General features: G+C 57.6%; 1 protein-coding gene across 1 annotated transcript in view; it reads right to left on the bottom strand.

Moving 5' to 3' along the window:
- Window positions 1–21,857, bottom strand: part of CEMIP (cell migration inducing hyaluronidase 1) — a 153,888-nt gene that overhangs the window by 16,492 nt on the left and 115,539 nt on the right. The window contains exons 12-22 of the mRNA XM_002721460.6: window positions 18,477–18,652; window positions 16,337–16,546; window positions 11,713–11,918; window positions 10,676–10,745; window positions 9,640–9,768; window positions 8,485–8,570; window positions 6,821–6,952; window positions 5,462–5,497; window positions 5,226–5,381; window positions 2,158–2,338; window positions 1,097–1,312 (exon numbers count right to left, since the gene is read on the bottom strand). Coding sequence (XP_002721506.3) covers window positions 1,097–1,312; window positions 2,158–2,338; window positions 5,226–5,381; window positions 5,462–5,497; window positions 6,821–6,952; window positions 8,485–8,570; window positions 9,640–9,768; window positions 10,676–10,745; window positions 11,713–11,918; window positions 16,337–16,546; window positions 18,477–18,652 — 1,598 coding nt within the window. The remainder of the gene's footprint in view (window positions 1–1,096; window positions 1,313–2,157; window positions 2,339–5,225; window positions 5,382–5,461; window positions 5,498–6,820; window positions 6,953–8,484; window positions 8,571–9,639; window positions 9,769–10,675; window positions 10,746–11,712; window positions 11,919–16,336; window positions 16,547–18,476; window positions 18,653–21,857) is intronic.

Below are 21,857 nucleotides of genomic sequence, written 5' to 3' on the forward strand. Positions count from 1 at the left end.
AGCTCCTCTCTAACACCCCCCGCCCTGCTGTCCGCAGCGACGATAATCCACGGCCTCGTGGGATGTTTGGGAAGGCAAATTCCGCTTCTGGGACCGAGTTTCCCTCCAGATCTGGCGACTTCACCTACTCGGGCCTCTCTCCCCTTATCCATTTGTTCACAGGCCACTCACCCAGAGACTAGCAGGGACAATCAGACCACAGCGGCTCATGAATATTTCAGTTCTGCCTCGTTCCAGGGTCCATCGAGACCCACTCTGTGAGGTCCAGGAGCCGCTGTCCCCAGGTGGCCCTTAAGCAGTGGAAATGTGGCCAGTGCAGCTCAGGACTTGAATTTTCAACATTTACTTATTCATTTGAGAGGCGGAGTGTGTGTGTGTGTGTGCACACCCCCACCTGCCTCACTCCCCAAATGCCTGCCATGGCCGAGGCTGAGCTGGGGCCAGAGCCAGGTAATGGGAACTCAATCCAAGTCTCCCGCATGGGTGGCAGGAACTCAGTTATTTGAGCTATTCCTGCTGCCTCCCAGGGTCTGCATCCAGGAAACTGGAACAGGAGCCAGAACCGGGAATGCAACTCAGGTGTTCAGGGCATCTTAAACACCCGCTCCGAGGTTGGGGAGGGGAAGAGGGCCATAGACAGAGCCCCCATCTGCTGGTTCTCTCCCCGAATGCCTGCAATGGCTTGGGCTGAAGCCAGGGACTCCATGCAGGTCTCCCATGTGGGTGGCAGGGGCCCTACCTGAGCCTGCTCCTGCTGCCTCCCAGAGTGTGCATTAGCAGGAAGCTGCTGTTGCAAGCAGAGCCAGGACTGAAGCCCAGGCTCTCTGATACCGGATGCGGGGGTTCCCAGTGGCAGCTTAGCCACGGCCCTAAACACCCGCTCTGTTTCCGAAGCATTGTGCTTCCAGTGTTGTGACTATGACTTCATGAAAATCCTATTGAGTGCGGAGGGTGGGCAGGAAACAAAGGAAATAAAGAGGAAAAGGAAGCATTGTGTGTCTCGGTCTGGCCTGCTCCACAGCCGAGCATACAGTAGGCGCCTGCTGAATGCCTGTCCTGTGAGTGGCTGTGTGCAGGCCCCGGGCGGCGTCCCCACCTGTGCATAGCGCCCACTGCAGATGGCGCCTCTCCAGTCGGGCACATTGATGCAGTCGGGGTGCCGGACCAGCCAGTTGTCGTCCTTGGTGAGGTAGGAGCCAGGGTACTCGGACACCGAGCCGTCCACGTCGTGGAACACGGACGTCTTATCCCCATCCATGTCCAGCTGGTTGAACCAGGGCCCCGGCTCTCCGAAGAACACTCTGGAAGTAATCTGAACACGGCCCCGGGAACGTCAGGCCAGGCCAGCAGGGGCAGGCACACGCAGCCACGATCGGGGCCCCAGGGTGAAGTTTCCGGTTTCCGCTGACTTTCTAAAGCAGCCAAGCCAGAGACGCTCTGGGCAGTGGGGGGCACTGCACGGCCAACCTCCCGGAGGAGCCAGAGCGATGGGCAGAAGTTCACGGTGCCTCTGCTTCTTGGAGGCCAGACTGCTCTGAGATGGGGGCGTGGCCAAGCTGGCAGGGGGCCTGTGTGTGTGTGTGTGTGTGGTGTGTACACGAGAAAGAAAGGTTTGTATGGGAAAGTGAATCCACACAGGCCTGTCCTTGGGCCTGCCAGGAGCTGGACACACACGGGCATAAGGCAGGAGCCAGGAGGAAGAGGAGGAGGAATTCCACAACCAGAGGGAAATGTGCCAGGAGGTGTGGACCTGCCAGGTCTCAGGGCAGCCCTGGGCCTGCTCCCCTGCTCTGCTGTTCCTGGCCAGGAGGCCACTGTTTGCATTCTCCTCTCAGAAGAGATGACCCGGGAACTGTGCCTTGGACTCTTCTGGGCTTTTGAATTCTTTATGCCCACTCAGGCGACATGGTCAAGGCCAAGGCCTGGGCCCCAGTGTAGGCTCAGCTGCTTCTCCCAGCCCAGCATTCCGGCTTCAGCCCAGCCCTGACCTGCAGGGCCGCCTCTGGTTGTACTTTTCCAGTTTGGACACAGAACAAACTGGGACGCGGCCCAGCCTACTCGGGAAGGCTTTTCAACCCCTGCGGTGGCGGCGGCCACAGCTCCCATCCCGGCCCCCGCCGGGCACTTGTGAATCACCGTGCCGAGTCTGGCACTCACCGGGACATCCTCAAAGGTGATGCCGGTCACGTTGTTGTGGGGACAGCTCTGCCAGGCGTTGTTGAGGCGGAAGGCCAGGGCGCTGGTGTGCCGGCCCTCCAGGGCCGCAAACTTTCGGAAAGTGCAGTTGAAGATGTTGACGGGGCCGTCGTAGAACTGGATCCCTCTGATCGGAAAATTCCTGCGGAGCGAAGCGAGTCACGTGTCAGTCGGAACGCCATGTCTGCTTCCTCCAAAGTGGGCGGGAGACGGACTTCCGGGCAAAGCTGTCCCTGATCCCCAACCCCTGCAACTCTCCCAATGCCGCAGCATCACTGAGTCATTCATTAATTCACTGACAAGGCAAGTACAGACCGAGTGAGGGCAACAGAAGGGAATGGCGGCTGGAGGAGTGATGGATGGGTGGCTGGTGGGCGACTCAGTGACTGTCTACTTGGGTCTACTTGGTTGCTGGCCTGAGGCTTGGGGGGTGGTCCTCTATAGCAACAGTGCCCCCGGTCTTTCCATCCTATGCAGAGCGACTGGGCCAACACTGTGGATGCTGCTGGAGAGAGCAATGCTGTGTCGCCGGGGAGGAGAGAGCTGTGCGTTGTGACTGCCTTGGTGTCAGTTGCTATAGCAACAGCTTCATCCGTTGAGAACCAGCTGCCCTTCTCGGCTGTGAGCAAGCCTTTCACCTAGCAAGGGGCTGGGCTTGGGAAACAGAGGGAGGCGAGAAGCCACAGGAGGGACCATAGCCACGCGGCTTTCGCAGCATTCCTGGATGAGCCTTGGGGGAGGTGGAAGGTTGTGGACTGCGCAAGACCTCACCCATGGCTGGAAGGCACTAGGGGGAGGTGGGCAGGGGCCACAGGCTCGGGGTGGAGTGGAAGACTAGACAAGGACTTGCAGGCTCTGCCTTGGCCCAGCCGGCCGTGGGTCGCTCAGGGATGCTGCTCCCACGTGCCTGAGCCTCCTGAGCAAGCCGTGGGAAATGAGGGCCCGTGGGGGCTGGCTGGGCTTCCTGGTGGCCCGGCCCCAAATCTGGGCCTGCTTATCCTCCACGCCCACCGCTGAAGCTCTGACTGGTGTCTCTACCTCTGTGTCAGGCCACTCCCCTTCCATGGACATGAGGGCAGCGGAGGGGAGAGGGAAGGAGAATGGATCTGTCCCCTATCCAAAGATGCACAGGAGTGGGGCTGCTGACTCCCGTGGCAAGAACCACGTTCTCCGAGAACATAGCCCAGGGAGGCGAGAGGCTGATCTTATCTTGGAGTCATGGGGCTCCCATGCTCAAGAGCCTTGCCCTGTGGCTTGAATTCCCATCAGAGCACAGATCTCAGTAGACACGCAGGGAGGAGGGAGTTCCCGCCACTGACCCAGGCTGGGGCTTTCCGTCAGTTCATCAGCTCCCCCGGCACCCACTGCCCTCTCCAATCCCCACCTTGGCTCAGCCTCCGCTGGCCTCAGAACCCAAGGATCCTCGCGATAGCCCCGGTAGTCTGTTGTGCAGAAAACTTGACTTAGAAAAATCTTCCCAGGGCTGGCGCTGTGGCGTAGCGGGTAAAGCCACCGCCTGCAGTACTGGCATCCCATACGGACACCGGTTCAAGTCCTGGCTGCTTCACTTCCAATCCAGATCCCTAATAATGGTCTTAGAAAGCAGCAGAAGATGGTCCAGGTGCTTGGGCCCCTGCACCAGCATGGGAGACCTGGAAGAAGCTCCTGGCTCCTGGCTTCAGATTGGCACAGCTCTGGCTGTTGCGGCCAATTGGGGAGTGAACCAGTGGATGGGAGACCTCTCTCTCTCTCTATCTGCTTCTCCTTCTCTCTCTGTGTGACTCTTTCAAATAAATAAATAAATCTTAAAAAAAAAATCTTCCCGGCCGGCGCCGCGGCTCACTAGGCTAATCCTCCGCCTTGCAGCGCCGGCACACCAGGTTCTAGTCCCGATCGGGGCGCCGGATCCTGTCCCGGTTGCCCCTCTTCCAGGCCAGCTCTCTGCTGTGGCCAGGGAGTGCAGTGGAGGATGGCCCAAGTGCTTGGGCCCTGCACCCCATGGGAGACCAGGAGAAGCACCTGGCTCCTGCCATCGGATCAGCGCGGTGCGCTGGCCGCAGCGCGCCGGCCGCGGCGGCCATTGGAGGGTGAACCAATGGCAAAAGGTCTCTCTCTCTCACTGTCTACTCTGCCTGTCAATAAATAAATAAATAAATAAAAATAAATAAAAAGAAAAAAAGAAAAAAAATCTTCCCTGCACTAAAGCAACGCTAACCCCGGGGGCCAGGGGACCTAAGTCTCGTTTCTCATGTGCACGGCAGCCCCAAGCCTGTGTGCGCGCAGGCCCCCTGCAGGGACCCAAGGATGCTGCCCTGTCCCGTGACGTAGGTTCTGCTGCCGTCCTGGTGTGGTTGTGGTGTCCACGGGCTCTGAGCCTTGACTCTCACTCCTGCATCCTCAGCAGTGGACACGACAGTCCAAGTGGCTGTGCCTTTGGAGAGGGGCCAGGCTCTCGGTCCCTGATCCTGCACACAGGATTCCTATTAGCATAGACCACGGCCATCACGGCGCATTTCGGTGGCCGCCCCGCCCTGTGGCTCAGGGCTGTATCCTGACATCTCTCGCTCCGTACCAGGTTTCACCCCTTTGCCATCATTCCCGTGATCTCACTGGCTGAAGGAAGACAGAAGCATTCGTGGCCCACAGGTGGGAATCCCCCACAGGTCCTCAGCCTATCAGTTAAGACGTTGGTTAGGACGCTCGTGTTCCATATCCGGGTACCTGGGATTCAGTTCCAGCTCCGGCTCCTGACTCCAGCTTCCCGTTAATGCAGATGACAGCTCAAGTGACTGGGTCCCTGCCACCCACGTGGGAGACCCTGTTTGAATTTCTGCCTTCTGGATTCTGTCCAGCCCAGCCCCGCCCCACCCACTACAGGTGTTTGGTAAGTGAACCAGCACACGGAAGCTCTTTCTTTCTATCTCTCTGCTTCTCAAATAAATTGAAAAAAAGAAGTCACCCATTAGCCTCTCTCTGCCACTGGGGTGAAGCCACACGGAACAAGGGAACTGCCGGGCTTGCAAACCTACTGGCCTATGGGGAGGGTCCTTCCGCTGTGGTCCAGGCCGCCCGGGCCCCAGATCCGATTGTCCATCATTTCCGTGCCCACGTTGCCACTCTCGCCCACGAACAAGCTGTTCTTGATCTCCTGCTTGGAGCCATCGTCGTACGGGAAGGTGCCACCACTGCAGAGAGAAGGTGTTTGGGACGAGGGCCCTACAGGCAAGCTCCCGGGGAGGCCACGCCCAGCGGCAGGTGCTCTTACCTGGCCAGCGTCAGGCCGATGCCATTGTCGGCGAACCTGGGGACAAGAGCGGACAATCAGCACCTCCCCTCTTTGTTGTCATTCCCCAGGGCTCTGCCCGTGCCCCCTCGTTCCCTGCTGTGTGGCTGGGGACCTCACAGACACTGGCAGCCCCCTCCTGGTGACTGTAGCCTCATTCAGTCTTTCTGCCTGCTCTTCCAAAATTCAGGGCACAGCCACTGAGTGGCTGCTCGCCTGCTCCGTGTCTGGCTCACAGGGACCACGGCCATGGCATCACAGCCAGCCCAGTGCTCTCCCCTGCTCACCTGTGGCCTGCAGTGCCCAGGGCGGTGACCATATGGGCCAAGTGCCCAAAGTCCTCCAAGGGATCCCCCTCTTCTGAGGGCACTGGGCTTTGTCTCCCCATGGGGCCACAGCCTTGGGAGACCCCTGCTACCTTGGGATGAGACCGGCAGGGGACTGGAAGACACAGTGGCAGAGTGGGGTGTGTGTGTGTGGGGGGGAGGGTCTTCCTGCTGCTCCAAGCCTGATGTTGAGGGTCTATGCAGGAACCCCAAATCTAAAACGCCCAGTGAGCCCGGCGTGGACGGCTGTGAGAAGCGCAGTGCTGATGCCGGCTTGCTTTGTCTTTCCCCTGGCTCTGCTCTAGGGAGAGCCATCTACAGCGCATCCTGCACACCCAGGCCATGTGGTGCGGCTCTGCCCACTCCAGTGCCCGCACCACCGGCCCTCAGCACAAGCTAGCTCCCAGTCCCTCTGCACACCCTGCCGCATCCAGACCAGGCACCGCCGCTCCCGGCCCTCATCTCAAACCCAGGACCTGTGTAGGGCAAAGGCCTCCTGTCCCTCTGCCAGCCAGGACGTGGCCTGGGCACCTCCCAGGCTGGCAGCAGGTGCTCCCGGGGCTCACCCCGTCCCTCTGCAGATCTCTGCTTCTCTCTCTCTCTCTCTCTGTGTGGGTGTGTGTGTGTGTCTGTCTGTCTGTCTGTCTTTCCCTCTCTGTGTTGCTCTGCCATACAAATAAATCTTAAAAAGAGAATTTGTGTGTCCAAGAAACACAATACAAGAGGAAGTCAAGGCTTCTGCACACAGTGGGTGTCCAGAACAGCCTGGCTTCCTCCTCCCTCGCCTTGGCTAACTGTGACCTCGAGACAGCTAAGCCCAGCAGGTGTTTGGAGGCAAATCAGGGGCCCACAGAGTGGGTGGAGGCCGAGATGCTGCTCTGGGGGTCACTGCCTGGTGCCAGTCTCTGCCCCAGCCTGGCCAGAGGTCAACACGTCTCATGCCCCTGTCTGCCTCGCTCTCCTCTCCCCTGCCCGAGGAAGCCGCAATGCCCCGTGCGACTCCCGACTGACTCACCGGCAGCTGTCCAGCCACACATCCCCGCCGCGCAGCCAGGCCCCGTGGTCCTGGTTCTTGTAGGCCGTGAAGTGTCTGATGATGGCCGGCTCCCGGGGTTTCAGCGGATCGGCGTCCTGGTGAGGGCTGTATCTGGAACACACCGTGGGGAGGGCACAGGTGGCAGTGCTGATGTGTGTGTGGGGGGGGAGGGGGGCTCCTCCACTGACCCCTTTGAGTCCCCTGACCTTCTCCCTGCTTGCGGGACCCAGAGGGCACCCATCAGTACCACCTGCCCCTGGAGGCAAGTCTCTGAGCTCATCACAGGAGCGAGTGGGCTGCTCCCCATGCAAGCCACAAGCAAGTCACTTTCCCTGTTTGGCAGTAACACCACGGGAGAGCTTCCTCCAAGCAGGGGCCCAGTGTGTTGGCAGTGGTGGTGGCGGGGGTGGGGATCAGAGGCCAGCCCCCCGCCTGGGCAGGGTCTCCCACCACCTGCACCAGTGCCCTCTCTAGGCACTTAGCTCCAGAATGCGGTGCTGAGCCACACTCACCGACACCCCTTCCAGCCACAGTGCTCGGTGGACATCTGCCTGCCACTTGTGTCACCCACTTCTTTCTTACTGACTGCTTCTTAAATTTTCATTAATGTCAAGAGAGTAGTTTTCATGTATGTCACTGGTAATTCTAAGAACATAACCATACTTCCCTCCCTCTCTCTGTCCCTCCCTCCACCCCCTTCCTTCCTTGCTTGCTTTTTTGCCTTTAATTTTTGCAAAGACACAATATCCATCCACCCGATCAGCACAGGCCTGCTGCCCCACTGCCCATACTATTCAACAGGTACAAAGCAGGAAGACCACAGCTCCACAGGAGTTTACACAGGGGCTGAAAGCAACGATCCAATCACGAGACGTCTGTTTCATCTCCACGCATTTTTTATTTTTTGTAGTAGATATGAACTGCCACAAGTCAAAGAAAATACACAATGTTTGTTTTTGGGGACTGGCTTATTTTGCTAAGATGAATGGTTTCCAGTTGGTGTCACCCACTTCTGGTGGACACCAAGAAGGCTCTTTGGCCAGCTCCCTTGGGGTTCTGGCAGCACCTGTTAAAAAGAGCTGTCAGTGGCCGGCGCCGCGGCTCACTAGGCTAATCCTCCTCTTTGCGGCGCCGGCACACCGGGTTCTAGTCCCGGTCGGGGCGCCGGATTCTGTCCCGGTTGCCCCTCTTCCAGGCCAGCTCTCTGTTGTGGCCAGGGAGTGCAGTGGAGGATGGCCCAAGTGCTTGGGCCCTGCACCCCGTGGGAGACCAGGATAAGCACCTGGCTCCTGCCCTCGGATCAGCGCGGTGCGCCTGCCGCGGCGGCCATTGGAGGGTGAACCAACGGCGAAGGAGGACCTTTCTCTCTGTCTCTCTCTCTCACTGTCCACTCTGCCTGTCAAAAAAAATAAATAAATAAATAAATAAATTAAAAAAAAAGATCTGTCGGCCTGCAGCTCCGCTCCAGGCTTATGCACGGACATCACTACATGTGGCTTCGCAGGAAACCGAAGGTGGAGTTCGCCCCTTTTTTTCTAGTCTCCTCCTTACGCTGGGCCCGCCTGCGCGCCATTCCATCGGTGCCAGGTGAATGAATGAAAATCCAAGGCGCCAGGGGCTCTGTCTACCTGAGGGCTGATTACCTGGCGGAGATGATGGAGAGGAAGGGCCGCTTGTCCTTGGCTGAGGCCTCTGTGGTTTTGACCCCGTTGTCTATAATCATGCCAGCCTGCAAAGAAGACACAGCCGGGGACACGGTGACTTCTGTGCAAGGCTGCAGGCAGGGGGCTGGCGCCGTGGCTCACTTGGTTTGTCCTCCCCCTGAGGCGCCAGCATCCCATATGAGCGCCGGGTTCTAGTCCCAGTTGCTCCTCTTCCAGTCCAGCTCTCTGCTGTGGCCAGGGAGGGCAGTGGAGGATGGCCCAAGTGCTTGGGCCCTGCACCTGTGTGGGAGACCAGGAGGAGGCACCTGGTTCCTGGCTTTGGATCGGCGCAGCGCACCAGCCGTAGTGGCCATTTGAGGGGGAAGGGGGTGAACCAATGGAAGGAAGACCTTTCTCTCTGTCTCTCTCTCTCACTGTCTAACTCTGCCTGTCAAATAAATAAATAAATAAAGAAGGCCACAGGCAGCTCCTCGCACCCAGCCTGGCTCTCGGCTGCATTCATGGGAGCAGAGGGGCCTATGAGGAGGGAGGGGAGGAACCCGCCACCTTCTGCATTGCTTGCACTAAATCTGGAAGAAGGCTTTGAGGTACAATTGGGGAAACTGAGGCTGTGGAAGCATCTTGTCTGAGGTCACTCAGCCAACCCAAGCTGGGATGTCCCAGGTGAAGATGGCTCTCGCTAAGGGCGTTGGGTTGAGGCTCACCAGGCAGGGACCCCCCGCTTCTGCTCAGAGAACCCCACGATCCAGCAGGTGCCTCCTCTTCGCCCCTGTCCCACCCTGCACCTGGTGCTGCCTCACTTAAGGCCACTGCTCCACCTGGACCCAGTGCCCTTACCCAGCTCCTGTTGAAAACCACCCTGGAATTCGCATTCCTTCCCAGACTCTCCCAACCTCCCAGCTCCATGGCCCACCTCGCTGCCCCTGGGGAGGCCCCTGGGGAGCCGGAGGGGTGGGGGAGGGGGTGTTTGAGTCTCAGCAAGTGGCTGACACGTCCTCCGCGTTCTGACAGCTGTGTGACCCCTGCACCTGAGATGCCTCTCTGGTTCCTCCGAGACCCACACCAGGGGGTTGCAGTTGCGCCCAGCCACAGGCGAGCGGCCGTCCAGGCCCGGGAAGGTCTGGGAAGACTCACCCGGTAGTTGGAATGTGCCCGGTTGTTGTAGAATTTTCCCAGCGGAATGTGCTCGGAATAACCCGGGGAGTACATGCCCACCGAGGGACCCGTCGGGACGTGGTGGAAAATGAACCAAAATCCCGTTTCCTGTGGAGGCAAGGCACAGGGTAAAGCCAGGGGGCCCAGCACCAGCAAGCTCCTGGTCAGGGTGACCCAGGGGCCCGCCACAGTGGAGCGGGCACTTGTGTGCCTGGAGTGGCGGGGTGGCACAGTGGTGGCGGAGCTGGGGCTGTCACCCGAGCAGGCCCTGGCCACCCAGCCAGCCCTGCACACCTCCACGTGGCCTGGTTCTTGGAGGGAGGCAGCATGTGTAATTTCTGGGGTCCACTGTGACATTGAGACCCTTTCCAGGCTCACACCCTGCTGGCCACGGTGGGCTCTTGATTGCTGGGTTTCAGGGTCACCGCGGGGTTCAGCTCCTCCTCTGACTCAGCAAAGTTCACCAGTGGCTCTCAGCTGTTCCCTTTCATTCTGTAGTTACAGAAGCTGAGGCCCAGAGACAACAACTGACCAGGTCAGGGTCAGGGTCAGGGTCAGGGTCAGGGTCAGGCCAATAACATGGCTGCATTGGTCAGAGCAGGGCTGTGTCGACAGAGTGCTGTGCTTATGTCCTACCTGCCACCTCCCAGCTCTGTGCACCCCTGGGGCCTTGCTCTCCCTCCCTCACTCCCTCTTCCTCCACACCTCCCGCCAGAGGGGGACAATAGCAGTGCCTACATCACAAAGTGGATGCAAGAATCATTATGTGAGTGAGATGCCAGGGACCCTTCTAAGCCAAAACAATTTCACTGAATAATGAGTTGTTATACATAAAGCACCCAGGCGGCCTGAGCTCCGACCACCACTTATGGTGCAATGACAGAGCTGTCATTTAGAACCGAGTCTGCTTGTCCACCCCCACTTCACCCCAGCCAGGGCCCGGGCTGTCTGGCGAGTTCCAGGGGTGAGCGTAACTGTCTCCCCGCCCCAAGCCCCGCCCCCACTCTCTGCTCACCTCCGATCCCGCGGCGGCACAGTTGATGAGGTTATTGTTGGGGTTGGCCATCCAGAAGGTGGACACGGCGCTGTGGGAGGGGACAGAGGTGTCACGTCAAGAGTCACAGCGCTCCTTAAGTCACACGGTGACACTCCAGTGTCAGACATGTGAGGGGTCAGTGCTGTGCCTGTCTGAACCCCGGTTTTCTCATTAAGCTTTCCAATGTTCAGACATTGGAAAGCAGGGGGGGGGGGGAGCTGGTGTTGGCCCGTGGTGGCTTAAGCTGCCGCCTGTGACACCGGCATCCCATATCGAAGCACCTGCTCCAGTCCAGGTTGCGCTACGTCTGATCCAGCGTATGCACTTGAGAAAGCAGCAGAAGATGGCCAAGTGCTTGGGCCCCTGCACCCGCGTGGGAGACCAGGATGGAGTTCCAGGCTTCTGGCTTCAGTCTGGCCCAGCCCTGACGGCTGTGCCCCTTTCTGGGGGGTGGAGTGAACCAGCAGGTGGAAGATCTGTCTCTCTCTCTCTCTCTCTCCCTCCCTCTCTCAACAAGGACATGGTCCTTAGGGAGAAGCAATTTGTGGATGGACTCTGAGATTGGCTGGAAAGGACAGGTAAGGTGGAAGATCTCAGAGCGGCTCGCTGGCCGTTTCTAAGGGGGCAGACTCTGAACGCAGAAGCCCAGGAGCACGGGGAGGTCTGTCTCCGTGTCATGTCTAGATGAGGATGACCAAGTGGGAGCCGGGGCCTGGAGACACGGCAGGAGCCATGGCGGCACCCCACATCCTGTCATGAAGGAAGCCCACGCAGCATTAGTGAGAAGAGGGGCTCTGTTGGGACAGAACCACGCACCTGGGGCAGACGGAGAAGGGAGAGGCGAGGAGGTGTCTCCGGGGAGCCGTGAGCATCGGCGGCTAAGGTCCGAGAGACCCACACCGCTCAGACGTGTGCTCCCCCGGGGCTGAGCTGAGAGGCCGAGTGAGCACCTGCTCACGGGTGCCCGCCCCCGCCTGGGCGCAGGCGCTCCGTGCCCGGAGCCGGGTGGCACTTACTTGCAGTCCTGCCTGGGCTTGGGCACGTAGCCGGGGTAGGAGTCCTCCGTGATCATCTTGCACATCTTGCTGTCACGATCCGAGGGGAGGAGGGTCCCCGCCTTCACCAGGAGGCCCAGGCAGTGGTCGAAGGTGTTGCGTTCCTCGGGCCCGTCTTCCGTGAAGAAGCAGTGGCCCAAGGAGTTATAGCCCACCACGTCCTTGACCTGCCGGGGTCAACACAGGATGCGTCACCAAGCGCCCCACGATTCATGTGCTCATGCAGTCGGTCAACCAACACCAGGTCAGAGATGGACCTGGCACAGGTGTTGGAGCTGGGGAGGGAGGAGCAGGGGGATGGAAGAGTGACTTTAAGTCCCCTCCAGCTGGGGGCACTGGGGGACCAGGCTCCATGGGGATAGGAAAGGGGACAAAATGTCCTGTGTGAGTAGGGGGCTCCAAGAGGAGACCACGGCCCGGGCCACATGAGCCGACTCTGGTGAGGTCTCAGCCTACAAGGACTTAGTCCGAGGGATCCCCAGAGGAGACGTCCCGGAGTACAGGGAGTGGTGCTGGCTGCATCCCAGAGTCGGCACCTGAGCTGGACCAGGTAGGACTTTATTCTAAGATCAATATTGGTGCTCCCCATTGTGCCCTGATTCATGGATCCAAGCCCAGATTTTAAGTCCACGGTGTGTGTCAAGCCTCATTTGCAATCCCTGGGTGAGGAACTTAAAAGGTTGCACCCTCCAGCCCTTCCATGTCCTTCCTGCAGCCACAGACTCAGTGGAGGAAGCAGAGAGCAGACATCGGGAGACCAGAGATGCAGCCGCAGCAGCGCTCCCGCCAGCACAGCGTCCGTGCTGTCTCCAATCACCTCCCACCCGGGACTTCAATTCTGCTCTCCGAGGCCCCTTCTGGATCTGCATGCTTGAATCCATCAAGCTCAGAGCACAAAGGTCCTCACAGGGTCCCTGGCCTGAACCCCACCGCCACGTCCAAGGCAGGCATCGCCAGCTAGCAGGCACCTGCCTCCACGCACATCCCCTAGGGATGCTCAGTACCTCGTGGGGTGGCCTGCTCCACCGTGGGCCGAGGAAGAGGCACAGAGCGCTTATCCTGAGATCTTTCACCTTCATGCCCACCCACGGGTACCAACCCTCATCCAACCAACAACCCTCACCCTGCTCCCCAGGACACCCGTTCAACCCACAACTATGAAAGACTTCAGCCACGCCAGGCCCCGGAAGATCCACGCAGCATCCCCTGCCCCCACCCACCAGCACAGCTAACCTCTCAGGGGCCGTCCTGGGCATTTCGGGGGGCTTTGCAGCAGCCCTGGCCTCCACCCAGTAGATGCCAGCAGCACCCTTGATGGTGACATTGCCTGCAGATCTTTGTCCAATTTTCTACTGTGTGTGTGTATGTGTGTGTGTGTAGGGGCATGGGGAGACAGGACGTTAGTGTGTGTGTGTGTGTATGTGTAGGGGCATGGGGAGACAGGACGTTAGTGTGTGTATGTGTGTGTGTGTGTAGGGGCATGGGGAGACAGGACGTTAGTGTGCATGTATGTGTGTGTGTGTGTGTGTAGGGGCATGGGGAGACAGGACGTTAGTGTGCGTGTATGTGTGTGTGTGTGTGTGTAGGGGCATGGGGAGACAGGACGTTAGTGTGCATGTATGTGTGTGTGTGTGTGTGTAGGGGCATGGGGAGACAGGACGTTAGTGTGTGTATGTGTGTGTGTGTGTAGGGGCATGGGGAGACAGGACATTAGTGTGTGTGTGTGTGTGTGTAGGGGCATGGGGAGACAGGATGTTGTGTGTGTGTGTGTGGGCATGGGGAGACAGGACGTTTGTGTGTGTGTGTGTGTGTGTGTGTAGGGGCATAGGGAGACAGGATGTTAGTGTGTGTGTGTGTGTGTGTGTAGGGGCATAGGGAGACAGGATGTTAGTGTGTGTGTGTGTGTGTGTGTAGGGGCATGGGGAGACAGGACGTTAGTGTGTGTGTGTGTGTGTGTGTAGGGGCATGGGGAGACAGGATGTTGTGTGTGTGTGTGTGTGTGTGTGGGCATGGGGAGACAGGACGTTAGTGTGTGTGTGTGTGTGTGTAGGGGCATGGGGCAACAGGATGTTAGTGTGTGTGTGTGTGTGTAGGGGCATGGGGAGACAGGACATTAGTGTGTGTGTGTGTGTGTGTGTTGGGCATGGGGAGACAGGACATTAGTGTGTGTGTGTGTGTGTGTGTGTGTAGGGGCATGGGGAGACAGGACGTTAGTGTGTGTGTGTGTGTGTGTGTAGGGGCATGGGGCAACAGGATGTTAGTGTGTGTGTGTGTGTGTGTGTGTGTGTGTAGGGGCATGGGGAGACAGGACATTAGTGTGTGTGTGTGTGTGTGTGTGTAGGGGCATGGGGAGTCCGGATGTTACAAAACCACCCCTGACTGAAAACTACTCACCTAGGGAAAGCACCCCAGCACCTCCAGAATCTCCCCTGTGACACCTGCCTGCTCCCCAGGGACCAGGCAGCTAGCACCGTCCCCTGTCCCCCCAGGCCCCGGACCCAGGCACCTTCATGTCGCAGTGCTGGGCTGGTTGCTAATACCTCTTCACCTTGCCGAAATCTCACACCACCCTCCGACAGGCTTCTCTTTTTTGAAATGAGATACAGAGAAGTCACATGATCCGACCAAGATCACACAGCCCCAGTGAGCAAAGCGGTGGCCGAAACCGCGGTCTATCTAACTGTGTTCACTCACTGGATCGGGGAGGCTCCAGGCACACAAGCACCCTGTTCCAGGCCAGCTCTCTGCTCTCTTGAATAAGCAACCCTCCCCTGTTGCCTTTGGAAATGGCAGGGGTGTGATCATGAATCCTATTTACTCCCTCAGTAAGTATTTCAGTCGATACCAGGGTCACCCAGTGGAACCACTTCCTGTTCTCCTGGCGAGCCATGAGAGTGGGTTATAAATAGCCCGGGAAGACAAACACAGCAGAGAAGGCAAGGAAACGTGGGCTATTGAAGGCCGCAGGGGCGGCTGAGATCAAGTTCAAGGCCATCACTCAGAGCCATGCTCAGATCTTCTATCTGCTGTTTTTTCCCCCAAATGGCCACAACAGCCAGGTCTGGGCCAGGTTGAAGCCAAAAGCCAGGAACTCCATCTGGGTCCCCCACACGGGTGGCAGGGCCCACACACTTGGGCCACCTTTTGCTGCCTTCCCAGGTGCGTTAGCAAGTAGCTCTATAGGAAGTGGAGCAACCGAGACTCGAACCAGCGCTCTGATAGGGGATATGCTGGCTTCACACGTGGTGGTTTAACCTGCTACACCACAATGCTCTCCTCCTGTGCTTGCTTCTAAGCTCAGTGGGAGGCTTCTAAATCCAAACATTTAAAACAGAGATGATTGGCACTGCTTTGAGATAGAAGAGCACATCCGTTAGCACTGGAAGTGACGCACTCAGAGCCCCCACGCCTCGTTCCACCTCCACCCTCCTGGCGAGCCACAGACATAAATGCTCACGGTGGGCAGCAGGCATTGAGATGAGTGGCAGCCGCCCGGGGACTTGGGGCACTGTAATAGACAGCGACAGGGCTGGTGTATTCACGGTGATTATAGACTCCGGGTATTTACTGTAATGTAATAGTCAATGCTGCGCCCAGTGCATGCTGGGGAAGGCACACCCAGCTTAGCAGGGGCAGCTGTGACTGCTCCATCCATGGAGCTGCCCAGGAAGGCACTGGATCCAGTGCTTCTAACCCTTCCTACTTTACCTACTCATCTTACTTTTCCAGAGAAGCCGGGGATCCAGATTTTTATGGAGAATCTGTTATTAAATTACAGACACCAACTCAAACGAAACTGCATGAAACACAGCTGCCTGCCGAGCCCCGGGTGCACTGTGTCATTTTGCAACATGTGATTTTAAAGTTTGCAGAGGACGGAAGTATGGTTCCTTTACAGAGAGAGCTCAGTTTGATGCAGCAACATCAGTAGAGTTGTAAAGACAATCAAGTGTGTACAGATGGTGTAAGCCAAACACAACAACAACAAAACTCACATCTGCTTCTGGCCTCAGCTTGGGGTGCCACTGTGTGATATCCAGTTTTAAAGTTTAGACAGGGCATAAGTGGAGTTCATTTAGAGAAGGGTCAGTTTAGTGCACGGATTATCTGTGAAAATCAAGACAAGGCTCTGGTGCACGCACTCATGTACCAGCGTAGCTATATCTCCCAGCAGCACCTGCTCTGAGACCACTTGGGATGGGAGGAGAGAAGGGCCCTTCACCTCCAGGCTGCCAGAGTCCTGGCACGGTTCCCTCATTTGCAGGTAGCAGAGCTGTTGTGCTGTGTGGCCCTGGAAGGACCCAGGGATTTCACATCATTCCAATGTGACACAGGAGGAACCAGACTCCCAGCAACCACAGCAAACGAATCACTCACCCATCTCAAAGACTGGTGCCTTGGCTAAAGATGCACCCCAATTTTCTCCTTCCTGTTATCTCAGTGACCTGCCCTCCATGGATGTCTTTCTAACATGTAAGCTAAGGATGGTTCAACCGCCAATGGCCATAGGGAGCCAAACACCTTCCAGTGCTAACCACCCCTGGGCCTGTCCCCGTGCTGCTGTCCCAGGGAAACAGGTGCTTACCAGCAGGCCATTGGAGCCGTGGACGGTGACGCAGCGAGAGAAGGTGTGGTGGATGGACAGGTCTCTGATGTAGGTGGGCGGGTCATAGCCTCCCTTTTCGTCCACATCCCCGGCCAGGTGGAAGTGGATTGGGTACTGACCTATCAGCTGCTGCCCCATGTGTTTTAACTCCACGCCTTCCAGGTGAGCCGCCTTAAACCCCAGAGCAAACTGGGAGAAGAGAGACGAGAGTAAGAAGGGGCCCCCCGAGGCACCTCCTGTTTCCTGGGGCCCGGGGTGCACGTCCCAAGAATGCAGAGGTGCTGTGGGGTGGGGGACCCCGCCCGGGCACTCAGGAAATGAGAGGTGTTCTCTGCAGAGGGGCTGGGAAGCCCGACGCCCCTGACGCCGACCATGGAGACCAATTGGGCAGACCTGACATTAGAGGATGTCACAGACAGTGGACGGCTTGGAGTGGGGATGCCCTCGCTGGGCTTGCTCTAGCTGCCTCTCTGGCCTCCTAGGCCACTGAGCAACACAGGAAGAGAGAGAGCCCTGTGCTAACTAGGGGAGGGGGCAGAAGCGTGACCCTGGAGGGCTGGGGAATCTGGGTTCGGTGGATCCTGTGGCATCATCTGCCATCTGAGACCTTCTCCTGGTGGGAGGAAGGGGGTGCTGATGCTGGCATCTCCCCAAGCCTGTGCTTGGGTGGTGAGTCTGAGTGTGAGTGTGTGTATGCGTGTGAGTGTGTGTGAGTGTATGCATGTGAACATGTGTGTGTGCATGAATGCATGTGTGAGTGTGTGTATGCATGTGTTTGTGAATTTGAGTGTGTGTCTATGAGTATGTGTGTGAGGGTATGTATGTGAACATGTGTGTGTACATGAATGTGTGTATGTGAATGTATATGTGTGAGTGTGTATGCGTGTGTTTGTGAATTTGAGTGTGTGTATGTGTGTGTATGTATGTGAACATGTGTATGTACATGAATGTGTGTACGTGAATGTATTGTGTGAGTGTGTGTATGCACGTGTTTGTGAATTTGAGTGTGTGTCTGTATGTGTGTGAATGTATGTGAACATGTGTGTGTACAGGAATGTGTGTATGTGAATGTATATGTGTGAGTGTATGTGAACATGTGTGTGTACATGAATGTGTATCTGTGAGTATGTGTGTGAGTGTATGTATGCATGTGTGTGAATTTGAGTGTCTGAGTATGTGTGTATATATGTGAACATGTGTGTACATGAATGTATATGTGTGTACTTGTGTGTGTAATTGCATGTGTATGTGAATTTGAGTGTGTGTGAGTGTGTCAGTGTGTGAGAGTGTGTGCATGTGTGGCAGCACCGCCACCCTCGCCCCTCCCTCCACCCCTGGGAGCGACAGGAAATGGTGGTGACAATGACCAGGCAGCCCTGGGAGCCTTGCATCAGTGGGGTCAAGGTCGACAGAAGTGCTGGCTTGCAGGTTTGGACATCACACCACGACCTCCCGAGAGACGCAGGACCTCTGCTCGGGTCCTGGAGGTCTCCCTCCCTTAGTCTGCTCCGCTGGATGCCCTGCGTCCTGTCCGTGAGCGGCAGAGAGCAGGTCCCTAGCAAACTCCGGGGTGGCGTCAGGCCTCCAGCATCAGAGCCCACGATGCCACGAAGAACTTGCAGGTGTCGGCTCTTTGCAAGGCCCAGGACAGGGCTCTGGGGAGGAGAGGAGAGAGTAATCCTCTCCGTGCTTTCTGGTAGAAGACAAGAGCTCCAGGGAGCCCGGGTCACTTTCCTTCCCCGTGCCGTGAGAGCCCCGCTCAGCAGCCTCTACCGCAAACTCACAGGCAAGGTTAGTGCAGCAGCTCTAACCTATTCCCTCGCCTTCTTTCGTCTGCACTGTAATGGGCCCCTTGTCGTTGTGACTTGCTGTGAGGAGCTGCCTCTTCCAGGAAGTGACCAGGATTTAAAGAAGGAAGGCAGGAGATGTAGGCTCAGGGTGGGTATGCCTGGTACCACGGGGCTGGGAGATGAGACGTGAGACGTCTCCAGCTCCCGGAAGGCTCTCTTCCTTGGACCCCTCCTCCTGCCCGCCCCCAGCCCCTTCCCCAGCAGGAGGCTCCGCCCCCCGCCCCATCACAGGGTGGCACGTTGGGAAGTCTTATCCACGGCAGCTGTACCTTGATGTGGCCCCCAAAGGTGTCGAAGTCGAAGAAGTGGCAGATGTACTTGCTGTAGGGGTAGCACTCGTCCTCCATCTCTCCCCGCACCACGATGTTCCGGCTCAGGAGCCCGACCTCGGCACGCATGTCCACGCCGTCTACCTCCTCCCCGGTGTGCAGGTACTTGGGCTTCCCTGGAGCAGAGAGGGTGGAGGGTGAGCCAGCACAGGGACCAGAAGCCCACCTGGTTCTAACATCCTGGGCTGCTGCAGGGCTTCCCCTCCATGACCGCCACTTCCTCCCACAGTGCCCTGAGCGCACGCTGGGCCCCGGGTCTCAGGGCTGAAGTCCGGCGCCTGAATGTAGAGCCTGGATTCCCAGGCTCAGGTCTGAAGGCCACAGCAGAAATGCTAACCCCCCATCCCCTCTTCTGCTCCCTGGTACTGGATTCCCCTGAATCTCCCAGGGCAGCGACACGCCCCCGCCTCCCCGCAGTTAGCTGGAGCCAACAGGTATGGGCAGAATTCTAAGCGCCTGCACCTGCTCTTCCCCGGGGGAGGGGCGGGCCAGCCACGCCCATGCAGGTGGCAACCGCGTGCCCTGGAGATGGCAGAGCGGCACAAGAAACCTGGTCTCTGATCACCCACAGAGCTTACGCCCTCTCCTGCCTGCCAGCCGGGCTTCCTAGGAAGGTAGAACTCTCTTTCTCTCCCTGCAAATCCTCTTCTGTGAAAACGGCACATCCCTGTCTGCTTTCTCATCCTCAGTGAGGTCAAGCTGCTGCAGGCTGGTGCCTGGGCAGGAGCCTCAGCAGAACTGCTGTTCCTCGTGGAACACAGCAGGAGAGCTCGCGCCTCGCAGACCTAGGCATGCCCTGCTTCCCGCTCTGACCCTGCAGGGAGAGCTGCTCTGTGCCCTCTGCCCACCCACCCGCTTCAGGCCCTTGAAGCCAGGGGCTTACCTGCCTCCCCTGCCCCACCCACATCAGTTCCTTGCCAAATGCACTTGCTTTTCCACTTGCTCTCTCCTCCTCTTCCTCTTCCTCGTTCTCCCCACTCAGGCAGATTTACAGCCCCTGATTCTGCCTCCACCACAATCCCAGGTTCTTTTTTCCGGAATAAAGAGACCCAAGCCTGGCTCAGGGTGGCTCACTGCTGAGGTCGCTGAGCCCGCTTGTAAATGAAGCACTTACAGAGGGCAACGTTCCCACGTGGACTCCCAGCCACACACCCGCCTACACCACGTGGCTTTCACTCTGACCTTGACTTGAGCCTCAGTGCCCACAGGTGCAGGGTGAGGGTATAATTAACACCCACCCCAGGGAACTGGCCCTGCCCACCTCCACCCTGGCACATCCTGGGAGCCTGCAACTCAGCTAAGGGTGTGTACTGTCTTGGGAGATAGTGGTTTCTTTTCTTTCTTTTTTTAAAAAGATGTATTTTATTTATTTAAAAGACAGAGTTACAGAGAGAGGTGGAGCAGAGAGAGAGAGAGAGAGAGAGAGGGAGAGGGAGGGAGGGAGAGACATAGATCTTTCATCTACTGGTTCACTCCCCAAATAGCTGCAATGGCCAGAACTGGGCAGATCCAAAGCCAGGAGCCAGGAGCTTCTTCCGGGTCTCCCATGTGGGTGCAGGGGCCCAAGGACTTGGGCCATCTTCTACTGCTTTCCCAGGCCATAGCAGAGAGCTGGATTGGAAGAGGAGCATCCAGGACTCGAACCAGCACCCATATGGGATGCCGGTGTTGCAGGCCAGAACTTTAACCCACTGTGTCACAGCGCCAGCCCTGAGAGTGGTTTCTTTGGAGCACTGTAGTTCAAGATGCAAAACGGATGCCTGATGGTGTTGACTTACAGAGCTGGTATTGGTTTTCTGTTGCTACTGTAACAAATGACCATGACCTTCCTTGCTTAAAACCGTGCAAAGCTGTCATCTTCCAGTCATGGAGACCAGAGCTTGCAGTGAGTGCTAAGGGGCCAAACTCAAGGTGTCAGCAGGGCTGGGTCCTTGTGGAGGCTCCAGAGGGGAAGCTGTTCCTGGCGTCTTTGGGGTGCTAGAAGCTGCCTGTTTGCTTTGGCTTGTGTCCCCATCTTCAATACAACAGCACCCTGCTCTGTTCTGCCAATACCTCGCGGGCTCCTCTCTGGCCCTCCCGTGTCTTTGAGGAATGATGCTTGTGAGTGCACTGGGTCCACTCAGAAAACCCAGGCTGGCGTGCCCTCCCCAGAGCCATGCTGCATCACACTGGAAAAGTCCCTTTAGCCACGTAAGGCCACCGTCACAGGCACTGAGGATGCGCTGTGGACAAGATTGGGGCCATTTTTCAGCCTACTGCAGGGTCCTTTTTAAAAACTAGTTTCCAGGGCCTGGCATCATGGCTCAGCAGGTTGAGCTGCCACCTGCAACACTGGCATCCCCATGTGAGTACTGGTTCGCATCCCGGCTGCTCCACTTCTGATCCAGCTCTCTGCTATGGCCTGGGAAAGCAGCAGAAGTTGGCCCAAATGCTTGGGCCCCTGCACCTATATAGGAAACCCAGATGGAGTTCCAAGCTCTTGGCTTTGGCCTGGCCCAGCCCTGGTCATTGTGGCCTTTTGGGGAAGAGAACCAGTGGATGGAACCACTCTTCTTCTCTCTCTGTGGCTCTGCCTTTCAAATAAGTAAATCTTTTAAAAAGTGGAGGTAATGATGATGCCTATCTCCAAAGGTAGCTATGATCCCTAAATGTGGGATGTGCTTCCAACAACACCTGCATGTGGAAGGAGGCCAGTGTCGCAGAAATGACGTGTGGGCCGGTGCGTGGCTCAACAGGCTAATCCTCCACCTGCGGCACCAGCACACGGGGTTCTAGTCCTGGTTGGGGCGCCGGATTTTGTCCCAGTTGCCCCTCTACCAGGCCAGCTCTCTGCTATGGCCCGGGAGTGCAGTGGAGGATGGCCCAAGGGCTTGGGCCCTGCACCCCATGGGAGACCAGGATAAGCATCTGGCTCCTGGCTTCGGATCAGCGCGATGCGCCGGCCGCAGTGGCCATTGGAGGGTGAACCAACGGCAAAAGGAAGACCTTTCTCTCTGTCTGTCTGTCTGTCTCTCTCTCACGGTCCACTCTGTCTGTCAAAAAAAAAAGAGAGAAAGAGAGAAAGAGAGAGAGAGAGAGAGAAAGAGAGAGAAATGACGTGTGTAGCTGGCCCTGGCACTGCCCCCAAATCCAGCCTGGGAGCCACTGGGTGTCCGGCCTGCAGTGATAGGAGTTGGTGGATAGCAGGTTTGGCGGCTGTCCCATGAGGGTGTAGGAGTGACTTCCAGGTAGTGGGAGGGGCTGCGTTTATCGGGATCCTGGTGAGAGCGGCCTGGAATCATCAGTCTCATGGCCTCCGCCGCTCGCTCCGCCTGCTCCTTA

The sequence above is a fragment of the Oryctolagus cuniculus genome, chromosome 12 (assembly GCF_051225735.1).
Source record: "Oryctolagus cuniculus isolate XC-2025 breed Fujian yellow rabbit chromosome 12, ASM5122573v1, whole genome shotgun sequence".
In the NCBI taxonomy this organism is placed as follows: Eukaryota; Metazoa; Chordata; class Mammalia; order Lagomorpha; family Leporidae; genus Oryctolagus; species Oryctolagus cuniculus.